We start from the raw sequence: 18,989 nt of genomic DNA on the forward strand, positions 1-18,989 counted from the left end.
TATATAGGTTGATTTAAATAAGCAATAGTGTCGTTGTTTTTTGTCTCCCCCCCCCCCCCCCCCCCCCCCCCAACACACACACACACACGCACACACACAAGCTCCTTTGCCTTATGAAACAATAAAATACAGAGTGTGAACATATTTCAACATGACATGTAGTGTAATGTGACATGTATATTTAGTGATTTTGGTCAGTTATAGACTTTCAGGTGTGCTTTTAGTTAGTCCCCTTTTTGTGTTGGATTATGTGCCAGGCTGATAAGCTGATAATAAATCGTTAAGGTGATCGCGCTATGTGACTGCATGAATGAGGAAATACAGACAGCTGCTTCAGGTGAAGCAGGAGGGCAGGAGTCATAGAGAGTCAAGAGTCTGTTACCCCAATAACTGAATCAGAGTTATTGAAATAACGGATTCTTTCTGTAATTGAAAACCCTCATCTCTGGGTTAACAAACTCAGAATTTGCACTACATTGTCTTTCTAAAACAGCTCTCTGGTCAGCGATTCAAACCAGACTACCTGTTTCTAATTTCCAGTAAACTGAAAGTTAGTTTACTGAAACTAAGAGTTGAAAAAAGGAAAACACTCCTTTCAGTGTCACTCATTATCTCACACTGAGCCCTCTGCTGGAGATGTTTCAGTGTAACACTGAATTCTGCTGGAGTTTTTCAAATAAATATGTTGGACAAACGATGAGAATGCATCCACTACTAATGGGTATTAATACATTTATAAATGCAGGGTTGTAAATCTTTAGTTTATTTGTTACTTGATTTTTTATTTGTGTGTCATCAAATGTTTGACTTTAACAAGCTTTTCATAATAACTAATGATCTGACAGGATTGTGTGTGTGTGTGTGTGTGTGTGTGTGTGTGTGTGTGTGTGTGTGTGTGTGTGTGTGTGTGTGTGTGTGTGTGTGTGCTTTCCCCTTGGTCTTTGTTAGTTTGTCTGCGTGTCATCATTCTTATTTGTCCAGCTTTTTTTTGCATATTTGTTTTTCCCTTCTGTTCTGCTTGTTCCAGATTTTTGTTTTTCTTGCACTTTAGTTGAACATTATCTTGATCTGCACAGAGAGAACAATGATTTAAAAATGCATTCTTATGATTCTGTAGGGAGTGTCTTCAGGATAAGGTCATCTGATTGTTGGAGTTTTCTCTTTATTATAGTATTTATTGAAAATTTAAATGTAATTAAGAAATTATCAAACAAAAAGGGATCTCAGGTTTCTGTACTACATGTCAGAACAAAATCCAAAGTGTAATTAAAGGATTAAAGTGGTGGGTATGTTGTAACAGTGGTAGTAATAAATTAAAAGCAATTTTGAGTCTGTTTTTTTCAGCATCTACATCAATGTTCAAATAAGCCACTATGATAATTTCATCTCAACTAAACGCTAAAGCACATTAAAGTCTGCAGATATAAATTCTCTCTGTCATGGCTCTCACCATGGTTTTCTAAAACCTTAAAAATTTCTTTCTAATCCTTTCCAGACTTATGGATGTCAGTTACTGTGTTTCTAACTGTTTCATTAGAATGAAAATTAAAATTCCAATAAAGTCAACAGAATTAAACGGACTTCACATCTGCGGTGATCTATACATTTACTCTCATTTTTATTACTTACTGTTCATAAAAATATCTGCTCTGCTTTTAAAACATTGTGAAAAAACTAAATTATATTTTTAAATATTGCACAAAAATGTAGCAGCTGATTTTATTTTTTATTTTTTTTATTTACTTTTATATTAATGAATGAGTAATAATAATAACATATAAAACTCCCATGGGTCATGTTTCTGTTCTGAAAGATTGAACTTACAATTCTTTAAGTACAGTTTCCTAAATATACTTAAATACTTTTACTCACCCTTTTACTACAAAACTTTTAATTATATGCTGTGCTGTTTGTGCAAAGCTTCTAAAAACGTCTTTCACCACTAGATGGCATGTCTCAGCTATTTTATAAATATAAAAAAGACAATGTTTTTATTGGAAGGGCCATCTAAGAATGGGCCATCCCCTCTGTGGTTATAGTTAAGCTATGACTTGGGTTTCACATTGCTATGACATGAAATAGCCTGTAATTCTTGCATAACTTTTTTCATTACTGAAAATATTTTCCCTCTGATCTCCATATCTTCATTCTATGGATGCTGGAAATTAGTTTTTTCTTTATTCAGTTTAAATAAATCGGCAAAATTCAATTTTACATAGAAAGTGAGCAATTCATGAAGACTAAAGTTGAAATTAAAAAATTCACTTTCACTAAAAATGTATATAAATTCCCCTCTTCACAGCAGAATCTCCAGTGTTAAATTAACACTAGAGAGTGTCTATATGGGTCCACACCTCTGAGTGTTAAATACAACACTGTTGAGTGTTAAATTAACACTTTTGACAGTGTTATATGTTTAAAAGTAGTCAGTTTTGAAGACTAACAATGGCTAACACTGAGCAGTGCTGGTTTTCTAACACTGGAATATTTCTAACATTTTGAGTTATTTTCCAGTGTTAGAAAACCAGCACTGCTCAGTGTTAGTCATTGTTAGTCTTCAAAACTGACTACTTTTAAACATATAACACTGTCAAAAGTGTTAATTTAACACTCAACAGTGTTGTATTTAACACTCAGAGGTGTGGACCCATATAGACACTCTCTAGTGTTAATTTAACACTGGAGATTTTGCTGTGCCTCTGCAGATGGTCTATCCTTCAAACTTGAATCCTCTACTAAGGCCTGGGAGCTTGAGTGTCCTGCGCAATGTCTTTGTCCTGGAACTGCACTCTTCTGGACAAAGATCTCTTATGTTGTTTCTGGGATCTGCTGGAGCCACTCACCTCGCTTGGGGGTAACTGCACCGAGTGCTTTGATTACCACTGTGAACACTGTTGACTTCACCCACCACATGTTCTCGAGGACAGGATCTTAGCTTGGCCATTCTCCACCACCCTAGGTGGTGTCCGAGCTAAGATCCTGTGGGACTTCCAGATACAGTTGGACAAAATGGTGGCGGCTAACCAACCGAATATAGTGGTGGTAGACAAGCAGAAGAAGACGTCCGTAGTGATCGATGTAGAGATACTGAATGACAGCAACATCAGGTAGAAGGAACACGAAAAGCTTGAGAAGTACCAAGGGCTCAGAGAAGAGCTGGAAATGATGTGGAGGGTGAAGGTAACAATGGTCCCAGTTGTAATCGGAGCACTAGGTGCAGTGACTCCCAAGCTAGGCAAGTGGCTCCAGCAGATCCCAGGAACAACATCCGAGATCTCTGTCCACAAGACCACAGTTCTTGGAACAGCTAAGATACTGCGCAGGACCCTCCAGCTCCCAGGCCTCTGGTAGAGGACCCGAGCTTAAAAGATAGACTGCCCGCAGGTGTGAAATCAGCTGGATAGCATAGTGGCGACACTACACGCTTTCAGGTCGGTTCGATTCCCGACCACTGCATCTGTATTCATTAGGGGGTATAGGCTATAATAGGGTGCTAACAGAGAAACTGTGGTACTGCATGAGGAAATCAGGAGTGGCAGAGAAGTATGTGCACATGGTTGAAGACGTGTGAGGACAGTGAAACAGTGGTGGGGTTTGCAGTAGCAGTGACATTGGGAGTGGGATCACATTAGCGGTTGGCTCTGAGCCCCGTCTTGTTTGCAATGGTGATGAACAGGATGACAGATGAGGTCAGGCAGGAATATCTGTGGACTAAGATGTTTGCAGATGACTTTGTGATCTGTAATGAAAGCAGGGAGCCAACGGAAGACAGTCTGCAAAAGTCAAGGCAGGCTCCCGAAAAAAGACAAATGAAAGACAGTCGAAGCAAAACAGGATGTGTGTGAAAACAAGAGTGAGAGAGTTGTAACAGTGAAGCTGCAAGGACCAGAGGTAGTGTGGGTAGATGAATTTAAATACCTGCAATCAACCATCCAAAGCAAAGGACAGTCCACAGGAGAGGTGACGGGGAGAGTTCAGACAGGGTCGAGTTGGGGGACATGAATGTTAGTGATATGATACATGCAAACAACTATAGACAACATGTAAATGCCAGTGCAGTTTCTCACTTTTCACAGCATTACAATATCATTAAAGCAACAACACATTTACCACTATACGAGATTCACAGCAATGTACCGCTGTTGCTCAACATTTTCACTGTCTTGTGATCCAGACTTCTTTATTATTGTTTACACAAAAAATACTCTGTGCATATTTATTGATTAAAAAATAGAATTACGAGGGGTTTTTTTTGTTATTTTCTTATTTATTTTTTTCATTTGTGTTTAGTATTGAAACACACACCATCATAAAAAAATCTTCAAGGCAAAACCCTTTAAACATTACCTAGATGTGAATATACAAACTGTGGGCGTCACATTTTCAGTTTATTTCCTGTCAAATTGCTATTTCTACGAAGCAAAGCAAAGATGTGGAGCCTTCAAAACCTGCTGTTTACCATCTGTAGTAAGTTGTTTTAATGACTAAATAAGTAAATAGATGAAGATTAAAGGTAAATCTAGATTAAACGTATAAATATTTATTTGCAGTGCCACACCTTTTGTTGATTTTGGTATTTTCATTAGTAGCAATGCTAGTATGAGTGCTGAAATGAAAAAATAAATGAAATATTTTTTATACTGTCTTTTCTTTACAGTTGCCCTGAGATGTGTGCCCAGTGCAGTAGGGGTAAACCATGTGACTGGGTATATGGGGAGTAAGGTTGAAATTTCCTGCTCCTATGATAAAGGTTACGAGTCTTATGAGAAGTATCTGTGTAAGAACGATTGTGGCAGCGATGATGATGTTCTTATTAAAACATCTGAATCACGGAAAAACAAATACAGGATCAATGATGACAAAACGGCACGAATCGTCATAGCAACCATCTCTGATCTTCATTCCACGGATGCTGGGAAATACTGGTGTGGAGTGAGCAGAAATTGGAAAGAAATCTACACTGAAGTTGAGCTGGAATTGGTACCAGGTAAATAAACACATGGACAAACTGAATTTAAAAAAGAAAGTTAAATCTACTGCTTTTACCTGCTATTTCTGCTATAGAATCAACATACTATTAAAGGAAAATGAAGACTTACCAAAAAGTAATTATTTGTTGAATTCAAGTGAAATTTGTGTATATAAACCATGTGTTACTGTAAAGGTTACAAGGTAACAACACATAAAAACATGACTGATAAAACATTACTTGCGTTTACTGCTAAAAATATCACCTACTGATGCATCTCAGTTTTAGTCATTATAAATGTTTCAGTTGGTTAAGATTTACTTAAGATCATTACAATCTTGTTGCAGCAAGCTAAATAAATAAAACATCATATCTCTATTCTATGGTTGTAGCATGTCTTGTGATGCTATTTATCTTTTTGACAGACAGCTGCTGTAACAGTGTGACAAAAATTGAAAGTTATGCAGGATATTCAGTGTCCTTCAGTTGTCCGTATGAGTCAAGGTACCAGAACAACCTGAAGTACATCTGCAGAGGAACACGGCCCTCCATGTGTCTGCAACAGGAACTAATCACCTCTTACAACAAAGAAAATGGACGATTCAGACTTGATGATGACAATATGTCAACACAATTCACAACAAAGATTAGCAGTTTGACCCAAAGTGATTCAGGGCGTTACCTCTGTGGCATCCAAAGAAACTCTGACCTGCATCTTTTCTATGCTTTTGAGCTGAAAGTTAAAGGTGAGAGGTCATAGTAACATCTCATTATATCAGCTGACAGAAAACACTGCTTTCTGTAAAATTAATAAAATTATCTTTTTGACAGACCACTGCTGTGATACTGTGACCAATATTGAAAGTTATGAGGGATACTCTGAGTCCATCAATTGTCCTTATGAGAATCAGTACCAGAACAGCCTGAAGTACATCTGCAGAGGAAACCAGCCCTCCACATGTCTGCAGCGGGCGCTAATAACCTCTAACAACAGAGAAAATGGTCGCTTCAGACTTAATGATGTAAAAATGTCAAGAATATTCACAGTGACAATTAGCAGCTTGACTCAAAGTGATTCAGGGCATTACCTTTGTGGTGTTCAAACAAACTCTGACCATGATGTTTTCTCTGCTGTTGAGCTAAGAGTCAAAGGTGAGAGGTCATAGTAATATCTCATTATACCAACCAGAACAAAACAGTTTCTTCTAAAAGACTTTTAAAAAAGTTGAATATTTTATGAGTCTTTAATAGTTTTTCTCTTTCATTCTGACAGAGTGGTGCTGTGTCACATCAACTGAAATAACAGGTACTGTGGGACAGCCACTAACTCTGCAGTGCCCTTATCCTTCACAACATCGGGATAACAGGAAGTTCCTCTGTAAGGGAGACCACCGCAACAGCTGCAGAGACATGGTGACGAGTGAAAGAAGATTCGCACTACAAGCCGATATTTATTCCAGCTCTTTCTCAGTGAGGATCACAAAGCTAGAAGAAGCAGATGCTGGGACATACTGGTGTGGGTCAGACTCACAGTGGAGAGTTGGAAACTACACCAAGATTCAGCTGTCAGTCGGTGAGATGAACACATTTAAATGAAGGAAAAATGGACAGAGCTATGAGTTACTACTATTTAAGCATAACTACAGCTGGTGATTCAGTTATTTCTAGTGTGATAGAATTATAACAACTCTGCCTTCATAGTGTTTCACACAAAGCACAGAATATATGCCAAACAGAACTAGAGGCCAGTTTTTTGTGGGGGTTTTTTTTGTTTTGTTTTTTTTACATCTTCTTTACTGGCTGGTTTGCTACATTAATTAAGTAATTAATTAATTAACAGTCTAATTTCAGTTGTATGAATAGTTTAAGATTCTTGGGGTATGTTAGGAAATAAAATATATAATCTGAATGCTGATTAGTGTGTTTTATGAGAGGCCCAGACTTCAGTGTAAAACTAGGTTGCAGGCTGACAGGAAACTGCATGCTTTTGCAGCTAGAAAGTGAAACCAACTAGGCTGTTTGATCGAAACTTAAAGTGTGGTTTGACGTAGTAGCAAGTATATAAATAACTAGGCTTCCGTTTGTGTGTTGTGGAAGTTTTCCATTTAAATAAAGCCTGCAGATGAGCGGTGAGCGGTAGCTAACATTCTTTAATCCAAACGCACAAAGACAACAGACAACCAAGCTTGATGGAGCCCCTGCATGTCCGCGGGACATACGGTCAGCAGAGTTCTCACTGAGCCTAGCATGGCTCTCAGTTAAATAGCTTCTTCAGGAACAAAAGGCAGTACATAGCTGTTTCACACCTTAAGGTTCACACTCCCTTGCTACCTCCCAGAGTCCTCGAAGAGACAAAAGACTCTTCCTCTGGTCTGCTTCCCCCAACTTCCTTACTAGACCTCCACCATTTGTCTTACAGTATGGGTGTCAGACATGTTAAAATCCAGTGGCACCAAGGCATTATACAATAAAATAATGTGATTAATACATAAGTAAAAGAAATTCCTATACATGTGCTTCAGACCTGGGGTTGTGTGTTGTGTGCTAAGGTCTCCATATCCAGATACAGTGGCGGTGCTAGCTTGTTTGGCGCCCCAGGCGAACACTCCCTCTGCCGACAGTCTCGGTCGTTGTGTCCTTGGGCAAGACACTTCACCCGTTGCCTACTGGTGGTGGTCAGAGGGTGGCGCCAGTGTCCGGCAGCCTCGCCTCTGTCAGTGCACCCCAGGGTGGCTGTAGCTACAACATAGCTTGCCATCACACAGTGTGTGAATGGGTGTGTGAATGGGTGGATGACTGGTTGTGTAAAGCGCTTTGGGGTCCTTAGGGACTAGAAAACCGCTATACAAATACAGGCCATTTACCATTTATTGATCCCTTTATCCCTAGTCCTAAAGTGTATATTTATTTTCTTACTCTTCTTATATTTACTGTTTGGTTACTTGCACTGTTGTAACTGGAGCCTCGTCGTCTCGTCTCTCTATATACTGGACTGTATGTAGCGGAGATGACAATAAAGTTTACTTTGACTTCAGCAGCAAGCAGGCGCACTGAGGGCTCTCGCGCTCACTTTTCGCATACAGAATTTCGAAAAAACATCGGTGCAAATTATAAATCTGTATCATAATATCTGGTGTTTTCGTGTTTGTTGTTTTGTTTTTATTTTGTTTTATTTTGCGAGTTGGTTATTAGATGCTGCTCCAGCCAGCCAGAGAATCCCCCGATGCCCTGCCCTCTCCTCCCTGTGCCGCAAGCAGCAGGCGCACCTCGCAAACGGAGGGCGCCCTTACTCCCAGCAAATGGACGATAGAAAACTGATCGGTGCCTATGTCATTCCCAATATGCGCTGGCTGACGTCGGGGCAGCATGAGTACGAGCAATTTTTTTTTTTGCTGATGCCCATGATGTCGCCCCCACCACGATGCCGCCCCGGGCAATCGCCCGTGTCGCCCGTATCAAAAACCGCTACTGTCCGGATATGTAAAATAAAGATCATTTTTTAAAGTAAAAAGACCACTTTTGAGCCGTGTCTTTCTTGGCCCTAAAGAATCCAAAAGAACCGGATTTAATAGGTATCAGTCAGAACCCTCTGCACTAGTCATTCTACTAAAATGTGATTCTTGTGTTAAAATAAAGTTTCTAAGAGAAACTAAGAGGGTTTTTTTTTTCTCCAACAGTCTTTCTGCAGCATACCAGCACTGTACCTTCTACAGTAAAAACTCCTGGAAAAACTGTACCTCCTACAGTAGAAAATCTTGTAAAAACTCAAACTTCTACAATGAAAACTCTTGGAAAAGCTCAAACACAAACTCTTGGTCAACCTGTTAAAGGTACAGTATATACAATATGTGTTTTTCAGTTCATTAATGTTGTGAGGTCAAGTATGTTATCACTCCATAAGCTTTGGTTACTTTTGTTTTTTCATGGCTACAGTTACAGTAAGTCCCTTGGGGGTGAATGTACGTCACACCAAAATGACCCTAAGTGCAAAAACAGCTATGGTTGTGTGCACCAGTAGTCAACAGCTGCAACTATTAATAAAATATAATCTAAACCCACAGTTCTGCTAAGTGTCTTTAAGAAAACCATAAAAAGGAAGTTTGTATTTTTACTGCATTCTGCTTTTCAGATTCAGCACTTTATGTTCCTTTCACCGTTCCCCTTGTGCTGCTGCTATTGATAGGCATCCTTGTGGTTGTAGTTTACAAGTGGAAACATTACAAAGTAAAAGGTATATTTTACATTCATACACATGCAGAAAGTCATCCACTCAAATGTGCATGCGAAAAGAGCATAACCGTGTTTTCTGCTGTGTGTTTTCAGAAGATGAAGCCACTGTGGACACAAATGCACCCAAGGCAGAAGGTTTAGAGGAAGTGATTGATGCGATGGAAAATGATGTAAGAAAACTAAAGTACAAATTGTGTCATATCTATAACATGTCTCACCATAAACTTACAGGATAACGCAAAAAACAAATTGATTCTTAGTTGTGTTTAATACAATACCGTGCAAAAGTCTCGAGTCATTAATAATTTATGTTTTGTTTAAAAAGGCCCAGACTTGTAATTTTTTTAAATTGCCCTTACGCCACAGTTCTCCAGGAATTCTGAAGGTCTTTCAGAGTTATTCATTGGGTGTGTTTTTTTTCTCCATTCAGTTTCAGTCCGGTCCTCGTATCTGACCTACTCTAACTCAAGATGTTTGGTTCTGAAGCAAAGTATTGAACAGAGACATTGATAACTGTCAGTCCATTTTGTTTATGGGTTTTCTCTCTAACTTCATTATTCTTGAGAGCATTATATCTCAGAGATCTCTGGAGGAAATTACCTACAAAAACGTCAGAATCTTAGCTAAATGCTCCCAAAACCGTTCAACAACCACCAAACACAGTCAAGACAGCAAAAGATGTAAACACAAAGCACGGATTGTTCAACGTACATGGATATGCTGTTAAGTGCTGAAAGCAGACATCTCACAGATTCCGAAACTGTAACTGTCTAACCAAAATTCACTGAAGCAGCAGCAAAAGACCAAAACTACACTTCACATTTGGAAAAACATTGTAACGAATTCCCTGTAACTTTTGGTATGTTTCTTCAACCACGATAGAATTGCACTTGCTGCAGAGCTCTCTGTGTACTCCGAGAACAGTTTCCCATCAAAAGTCTCTATTTTCTGCCTTTTCCCTTGCTTATTACACACCAATCTACTGTTATGTACAATGTTGTCGGTTGCGGATTTTTAATTATTTTAATTAAATGACCTCTGACAAAGCCTTATTTCTGCTATTCAATGCTGAAGAAATTAAAACTTTCACAGATTAGGCCAAATTCTGCCAAACTACAAAACCTTCAGCTATGTCCCTCATAAAACCTCTGTAACTCTGATATTGCTGAGGTGAAGCAATATCAGAGTTATCTACCTGGGCGAAGATTGCTCAGCCAACCAGTATATTCATATACAATGAAAAATGTCTGGCACCATGCAACTTATTTGCACTAATTTCAATTCTGTTTATTATAAAACAAAATCACAAAAGTAGTCACACCTCAAGGCACTTGAGTAAATGTAAGTTGAGATATATAAGCTTGCCTGTGTGTGTGTAATCATGAGCATATAGCCATTGTTATACTCATTGGTGGAAACTTGCATTAAAAAAGGCAACTTTAGTTTGAATGCAGGAAAATACTTTTTAAAATCTTTGCTTCATAATAGATTCCAAAATACATAACTAACATTGTGTGTGTTAACTGGTGTCTGAATAGATTTATGGAAACCAAGAAGTAGACCTCCAAACAACAGAGTGCCTGTGCCCAATATGAAGATGAAGAACAAGACTATGAAAACTTCACAATATTTGAAGACATCTACTGTAATGAAAATTTCCACAAAGCCAATAGAAAATAAACAGTCTAAGGAGTTTGGAAAGAAACATGTCTGGACTTTAGAGAATTCCACCAATTGCTCTTAGAACTGAAGACGCTTCTCGGATGAGAGATAAAACATGTTCAAGAAACTTCCAGATGCTTTTCTTTCCAGCTCCTTAGACTGCAATGACCTGGATGAACCTTCACAGACATAAAACAAACAGAGTGTTAATATGAGGTCAAACCGTTGGTCTTACCTGTATAGAGATTAATCTACTTGATTGATCATTAACAGTTACACAACAAATCTTAACATACAGTGATCCAGCCGTCTTATTTTCTCAGTGAAACTTTGTTGTGTTTTCTGTTTTATCATCACTTCTTACTCTTTTGCTATTAGCTTTAACTTTTATTGCTTAGTGTTAACAGCAATCTGCAGTCTTTTCATGAAATTGAACTCAAATGCAAACAACTAACACAAGTGCAAAGTAAATAAATAAGCAAAGCAAAATGAATTCCAATGTTGGACCATTTAGTAAAAAGTTTTATAGAACAGTCATTTTTAAATCTTTTGTTTATTTTTGCCCTATTTTAATGTAAATTGCCACATTGTAAGAGTCCTTCAGTTCCAGATATTTGGGCAGAAATCGAGCAGTGAAATGTTAAAAAGTTATGTTTACTAATTGCAATTTTCATGTAATTTTTCTTTCTGTTTGTTGCAACTGAAAATTACCAGGTGCAGTGCTTTTATTTTATTAGCATGGTAATGCTGTATTTAGCTTAAATTTATAATAACATTATTATATTTTTATTATTATTGTACATTTATTATTACTTCATATCATTAGTTGACATAAATTAGCCTTTTGCCTTAGTAAACAAGAGCATAGCACTATATTCCCGGGATATGTAAAGTAAAAATAAAATACACCGAAAGAAAAGGAACAGAAAAATCCACAAAACTCTTGACCTGATCAGTTACTCAAACTAATCCAACCTTTTCAGATTTGTAGAGAATTTGTTGCTGCTTGACTAACATCATGAACTTTATTTTTTTCCACCTCCTCTGAAGAAAATTAAATATTTTTTTTCAAAAGTTACACTTTCAGTGTCACTTGTTAATGTGTCACTGTGAGCACTGTGCTGGTGCTGTTTTATCACTTCAAATACCCTCTTCTCTTGGATATTAGCATATATCACTGGTGAGACTGCTTAAATCTATTTGTGAGTGAAGAAGTAATCTCTGAATTTGTGGAAATGTTGACACAAGTTGTTGTAGCATTCAGTCCTTCACTCTGACAAGTTATCAGCCAACATTAACGAGTTTGCTCAGCATACTACATCCCAAAACTGCAAGGTTGCAGCTCACAGTCACACCTACCTGCTAATCACAGAGTAAAAAATGTTTAATTTTACTCAACAGACCTTGAGTACAGACGTCTTGTACTAGTTGTGCTACATAGCAAAATGTGCTGAAGAGGTCTGTTTTGAAAGAAACAGCTGATGAATTGTCAAAAAAAAGTCTGAAAAAATATGTAGAAAAGTTACCAAAAGTTACTTTCTGTGTGGAGTTTGAATGCTGTTTCCAACCTTGTATGGGTTCTCTCTGGATTCTTCCCACAGTTCAAAGACACGCTATGGTTTACCCTGCCCTTTGGCCTATGACATCTAGGATACATTCCAGACCCTGAACTGGATAAGAAAATGGATGGATGGATTTTTTCCCCCTAGTTATTTAAAGACTATGGCACTACATGGTGAGGAGCTAATGAGCTTTAAACTATGTAAACTGGCAAACTCTGATAACACTAACAATAATAAACCTGATCCTGGCTAGATATAGTTCAGCTCATTTCAACACACAGCTTGAGCTCTTGAACCAGTCTCTAGGAGAGGGCCTGAATTCTGTTCAAATCTGGAGTTGCCCTTTGTGAGAGGCGGCAGGCAACAGCTGACAGTTCAGAATACCCAGACCTCTTGAATTTATTTCGTGTGGGGACTCTGTCATCTTACAAGGAGACATTAACTCTCACATGAACAATTAAGAAAACCTGGAGGGGCATGAAAGAGACAGACTCCCTGATCTAAACCTGAGCAGTGTGCTGTTATTGGACTTCTGTGCAATAAATAAAAGTTAGCTGAAACCATATTTTTCCTATAACTAATTTCATGCTGAAAACATAAGAGTGTCCACAAGTGCATGTGGAACGAGTAAAACCTAGGCTGCAAGTCGACCTAAATTTACAAAACTTTGGAATACAAGGTATGTTTTTTGTTTTTTCACAGAGAGTTTTACAGACAAGAAGCTTGCCTTAAAAAATAAATGCACTGAAAAGGAGACAAATGGAAGTGAGTAGAGGCAAGAGAGAACGCGTGAATGACAATGAGACAGGTGTAATGGTCACTTTTAAGACTGTTTTCTGAATATTAACAAACCAGGAAATTAATGAACTGAGAACACAGCACAATAATCTTCAAACACAAATGTTTCTCAGATATACAAAATTAATTTCATGCAATGTAGCTGTTTCACTTTTTTTAACAGTGATGTTTATGTAAAACGTTTGAATACTTCCTCTACCATAAGAGGATATGTGTCAGCTGTTTCAAAAATGACTGCTACTTACTTTTAGGGAAAGCCCAAGTAAGAATGCTCTACCTCCTCTGTGTTAAAGGTCGAATTCCACCCCTCCTTTCAAACTCCTGTGGCAAGAAGGGACTCCTATTGTGTGCATAATATTGTGTGCAACGCAAAGATGTGGAGCCTTCAAAACCTGCTTTTCATCCTCTGCAGTAAGTCCTTTAAATGAGTAAATATATAAAGATTAACAACAGATGTAGTTTGAATGGTACGTTTTACTTTTTTAGTACTGAGGAGCTGTATGACACACCCGGTATTGTTCTTGGTAATGTCTTTATACAACAATAGCATTGCTATCACGACAGCTGACATGACAAAATTAAAATTATTTTGTTGTTTTCACATTATCTTTCTAGTTTCTCTGAGATGTGCGACCAGTGCAGTAGGGGTGCTCAATGTCACTGGATATCTGAGAAGAGAGGTTAAAATTTCCTGCTCTTATGATCTGGGTTATGAATCATATGAGAAGTACCTCTGTAAGAACAGTTGTGGCAGGGGTGATGTTCTTATTACAACAACAAACCCAGTGAAGTATAAATACATGATCCATGATGACAAAATAGCACGAATCTTCACAACGACCATCTCTGATCTTCGTTCCATGGATGCCGGGAAATACTGGTGTGGAGTGAAAAAATTTTTGAAAGATGTCTACACTGAAGTCGAGCTGAAACTAGTAAAAGGTAAACAAAAACTTGATCAAATTCTGTTGCACACTGAAAGCGAGTTACGGCGAGTTACAGGGATTCAGGAGTTACAGTTAAAGATAAGGAATTCATAGGTAGTTTCTGTTTGTTCAGCATTATCTGTTTCTCTGCTGTAAAATTTAAACCACTATATGAGCATCAAATGATGGAAAACAGTCACAAGTTTAGAAATGTAAACTTCCTCATTGAGTTGAATATAAAATCCTTAAGTTTTATATACAGCTGTTTGTGTAACATGTCTTCTGATGCTTTTACCCCTGTTGACAGACCGCTGCTGTGATACTATGACCAAAATTCTGAATTATCAGGGCTATTCAGAATCCATTAGTTGTCCGTATGAGCGTCAGTACCAGAACAGCCTGAAGTACATCTGCAGAGGAAACCGGCCCTCCACATGTCTTCAGCAGGCACTAATCACCTCTTACAACAAGGAAAATGGACGATTCAGACTTGATGATGATAAAATGTTAAAAGAATTTACAGTGAACATCACCAGTTTGAGCCAAGAGGATTCAGGGTATTACCTTTGTGGTGTCCAAAGAAACTTTGACTTGGATGTTTTCTCTGCAGTTCTGTTGGAAGTTGAGGGTGAGCAGTCAAAGCTTCTGTGCATTTAATTACATCAGTTGAATATTTGATAATTCTGAAATAATCTTTTTCTTTCATTTATACAGAGTTCTGCTGTGTCAAATCAACTAAACTAAATGGTACTGTGGGGCAGCCACTAACTTTGCAGTGTCCTTATTCTCCACAACACCGGGATAACAGGAAGTTCCTCTGTAAGGGAGACCAGCACAACAGCTGCATGGACATGACCAATCAAAGCAGGTTCACTGTCCATGATAATGTTTCTTCCAGCTCTTTCTTGGTGATGATTGCAGAGCTGGAGGCAGCTGACGCTGGGACATACTGGTGTGGGTCAGATTCACAGTGGAAAATTGGAAACTACACCAAGATGGAGCTATCGGGTGAGTTGGACACTTTTATATGGGATAATGTAATGAATAGATTTGTATGCTATGTTCTTACTTGAGATCAGTTCAGTTGTCGAACCACAAACTTACCGCTGCTGGTAAATCACTCTGAAATAATAATTGTTGGAACAGGTATTCACTGCCACTTGTGAATTAAATTCTTTGCATGTAAATTCAAAATCAGTGCTAAGAACTCAGCAACCACGCATGCAAGAAGTCATCTGTTTGCAGATTCACACAGTTGCAGGTAACTCTGCTTTTGAAGCTGAATCCTGGCTTCTCCAATCAGCTAGCTTTATATAGTTTGAAGAGTGGAGGCCAAAGTATGAGGGATCCTAGTGTGAATGGTCACTTTCAAAGTAGTGATGCCACAGACTCTGTGATGTACTGATTAAGGTTACTGTTCTAAACCCTATGGCAACAACATAAGCGCTGTTTTAAACCATATTTGTTTACAATTACAGAAAATTAGTTTTGCTGAATTAACTATTAACACTTATATTGTTTGCTCTTTAGCAGTCAATTCCTATTCCATATGTTCAAAATTGTAAGTCATTTTTGCTAGTCGTTCATGTCTTTATACAATGAAAAGGCTATCATTGCACTTTTTTTGCCTTTTAATAGCCTTATTTCTTCGTCATTTATAAACTCTCATAACATCTTGAGTACAATCGACAGCTACATTAAATTCACAAGATCACACAAGATTTCAAACTGCAGGAAAATCACTGGAGTTATGAAAGACAGAAAACTACACACACACCACGTGTATGCTATCGCTATGTATTATGGTTTAACCTGTCAAGGACAATAGTGTACAGAAAATTCTGCATCAAGCCTTGTAATTCATAGCTTTCCTACTTTTGTTAAGCCTCAATTGACAGCTTGTGGCATGATGGTTAGTGCTGTTGCCTCAAGCAAGAAGGTTCTGGGTTCAAATCCACAATCTTGCTAGTGTGCAGTTGGTTCCCTCTGGGTATTCTGGTTTCCTCCCACAGTTAAAAGTCATGCAGTTATTAGAGATAGATTAATTGGTGATTCTAAATAATCCATAAGCGTGAATGTGAGTGCAAATGATTGTTTGTCTCCATGTGATAGACTAGCAAGCTCTCCAGAGTTTACCCTGCCTCTTACCCTATCACTTCCAGGTTATGGCCCAGCCCCCCTGCAATCCAGATAAAGGAAGATAGAAGTTGTTGTAAACCCATTAAATTTTTATGTTAACCAGACTCTAGACTTTGTTGAACATTATGTAATATGAAGACAACATGTAGTATTTAAGTGACCAAGTGAAAATTAATGAATGGGGTGAAAGTTATTGAATAAGGTTGGAATAAAGTGACAAAATTGTGAAGGATCAAAAAATTCCAAGAGCTCAACTTACTTCATCTAAACATGTGTCAGTCATGTTTTATCAACACAATATGCACAGGTTTATTGAATATGAATAAGTTGTGTTGAAAACTGTGTCAACTTTGAGGGTCATATCACTGTGTACTGTACACTTCCTGTACACTTCTCTTTGCTACAGTATCAGGAAAACAATTGTGAAGGACTTTTTGGCACCATGAAATCTAGAACAAAACCTTTGCTCTCAGCATCTAGGAGTATAGCAAGGAACCAAAGACGGTATTTCTGGTTGCGTTGCAACAGTAGTGCTGATCTAGACAGTGGTTGTGCCTTTTTCCTATATTTTAATTTTTAGTTAGATTCAGTTGACTGGAACAACAGTTTGGGATTCTTGTAGGATTCAAAATATCCCTTCAGTCGTGCCATGTTGGCATCAACATCATAGGCTGAAACATAGAACAGAGCAATCCCACAGATGTGTGAGTTGCCGTGGTCATTTTTTTAATGTCATTGTTGAAATAAAGTTCCTTTCTCCTACAGCTTTTCTGCAGCACACTCTGGGAACTCTGGAAACAAATAACCCAGGTAAAGCTAAAGATACAGTATATGTGTCTGTTAGTTAGCTGCTAAATGCTATGACAACAGTAATAGCAAAATAAGTACATTTCCACAATATAATTAGGGTTAACATGTGGTTTTGAGTGCATGCTGGGCCTTTAATTCAAGCTAATGTAAAAAAAAATCTAATTCAAATTAAAAATCAAATAGGTATGGATGTGTGCATCAATGCAACAGTTAAGTTAAAATACACATAACTTTTAATAAAAAGATAATGAAACCATTATGTAAACTAAGCCCACAGTTCTGCTGTTATGCCTGTGAAAATTGAATGCTTTGGAAAATGCTTGCTTTAAAAATGCTTTTACAGTGTTCTGTTTTGTTTTCTCCAGCACTCTATGTGGTTTACGTTGTAACCCCTGTGCTCCTACTGATGTGTGTCCTGTTTATTCTTTATAAGTACAGATGTTCCACAGTTAAAGGTATCATTTACATTCATATACACAGAGAGATCCTTACATTCAAATATGGAAAAGCATGCAAAAAAGTGTAACCAAATCTAATGCTCTGTTTTTAGGTGATGAAGCCACAAGCAGAAATACCCAAAATAAGCTATAGAGCTCAGAGGAAGTGATGCGGGCAGCAGAAAGTGGAGTAAGAGAAGTTTAAAGCCTTAATAGAGTTTTGTTTCTTTAATACACTTAATTATAAATATAGGGCATAAAATAAATGACTGATTTTTATTTTTAGTTGCATTTAATATGTAAAATTTATTTGTGATGTAGCACAACTGGAATTTCATGAAGTCTCCCATTTGGAGTCATTGCCCATACATTTTTATTTTTGATGCTGAGAAAATAGCAAAGTGATGTATGAATGTTGATGAAGTCCACACTATAGCATGGGTTCAGTCTCGTTCTGTGACAGTGGGCAAACAGCTGAAAGTCACAAAGGTCAATATAATTGCAATTGGAAACTTGAATTATGTATTCAAGAAAATAACTTATGTACAAGAGAAGTGCTCCCCTGGCCTTGTTTAAGTTCTATGTGGGTTTCTGACATTAATTGTTGATGAATGAGTATATCATAGTGCAGTCTTTTATTGTGACACATAGGGGAGGCTATCGGCCAGCAGCCTGCACTTACAGAACCATGGATACATAATTTATGTGCTGCTGTTTTGATAATTTCAGTCTTTGTGTTTTAGATTCTGTATTTAAAGAAGTATCAACTGTTTGTACTTTCTTCAGTTTTCTTTAAATATATTACAAGTCTGGAGAGACATACGTGTATCTTCCCTCAGTAGTGGAGGTATACACTTGTATGCAATGACATACAATGACAAACATTCTACACTGGCTGTAGTGCTACAATAGAACATTCAAAAATGTTTCCATGAAATCCCAAGTGTCTGTAATACATGTCACTCATAGTTCTGTTTATTGTGTTGTTGTTGTTTTTAATGGAACTCAAGAAGCTGAGATGACTGGTAGCCACTATGAGGATATCGGTGGAGATGAAGTATCTATCAAAACTTTACCAGAAAAAAAAATCTACCGTGATACAAAATTTCAGCAGAAGACTGTTTTGTTTTTTGCTTGATTTTCATAACAAAATCTGCTGTTTTTATAAAATTGTAGAAAAACCAGAATATAAATTATCAACATGAGTGTAAAGAGAATTAATAAGCAAAGCAAAAAAAAGTGCATGGAATTAATTTTAAGTTTAACAGTAGAATTATTTTTGTTTAGCTTAGTATTATATTTTACTGATGCATTCAAAGAAAAAAGAAAGAAAATAAAACACATGTCCACAAAACTGTTTAACTGGTCAGTTTTTCAAAGCACCTCCAGCCCGTTGCAGATGGACATCCTTCAGAGGAGCCAGGAAATTAAACTTCCTTCCTTAGCTTTCAATGTC

General features: G+C 37.6%; 1 protein-coding gene and 1 pseudogene across 1 annotated transcript; both read left to right on the plus strand.

The window, feature by feature from the left end:
- The first annotated feature begins 4,394 nt into the window (after positions 1 to 4,394).
- LOC146630973 (polymeric immunoglobulin receptor-like) lies at positions 4,395 to 10,879 on the plus strand (annotated as a pseudogene).
- Positions 10,880 to 13,579: 2,700 nt separating this feature from the next.
- LOC146630974 (polymeric immunoglobulin receptor-like) lies at positions 13,580 to 17,780 on the plus strand. Its single transcript, XM_085355078.1, has 7 exons — positions 13,580 to 13,632; positions 13,837 to 14,163; positions 14,455 to 14,775; positions 14,862 to 15,155; positions 17,052 to 17,096; positions 17,462 to 17,551; positions 17,647 to 17,780. The coding sequence occupies exons 1-7, from the start codon at positions 13,596 to 13,598 to the stop codon at positions 17,685 to 17,687; spliced, it is 1,155 nt and encodes a 384-aa protein (XP_085211204.1). The 5' UTR covers positions 13,580 to 13,595; the 3' UTR covers positions 17,688 to 17,780.
- Positions 17,781 to 18,989: the final 1,209 nt, after the last annotated feature.

The sequence above is a fragment of the Diplotaxodon limnothrissa genome, linkage group LG6, assembly GCF_057381915.1.
Source record: "Diplotaxodon limnothrissa isolate DT_005_m linkage group LG6, D_limnothrissa_male_GT1.1, whole genome shotgun sequence".
Taxonomy (NCBI): domain Eukaryota; kingdom Metazoa; phylum Chordata; class Actinopteri; order Cichliformes; family Cichlidae; genus Diplotaxodon; species Diplotaxodon limnothrissa.

Bases quoted from the DNA above. Each gene is read 5' to 3' on its own strand.
- LOC146630974 (XM_085355078.1), top strand. From the start codon at position 13,596: ATGTGGAGCCTTCAAAACCTGCTTTTCATCCTCTGCA. The intron at 14,776-14,861 runs GTGAGCAGTCAA...TCATTTATACAG, and splicing joins AGTTCTGTTGGAAGTTGAGG to AGTTCTGCTGTGTCAAATCA. The intron at 17,552-17,646 runs GTATCATTTACA...CTCTGTTTTTAG, and splicing joins CAGATGTTCCACAGTTAAAG to GTGATGAAGCCACAAGCAGA.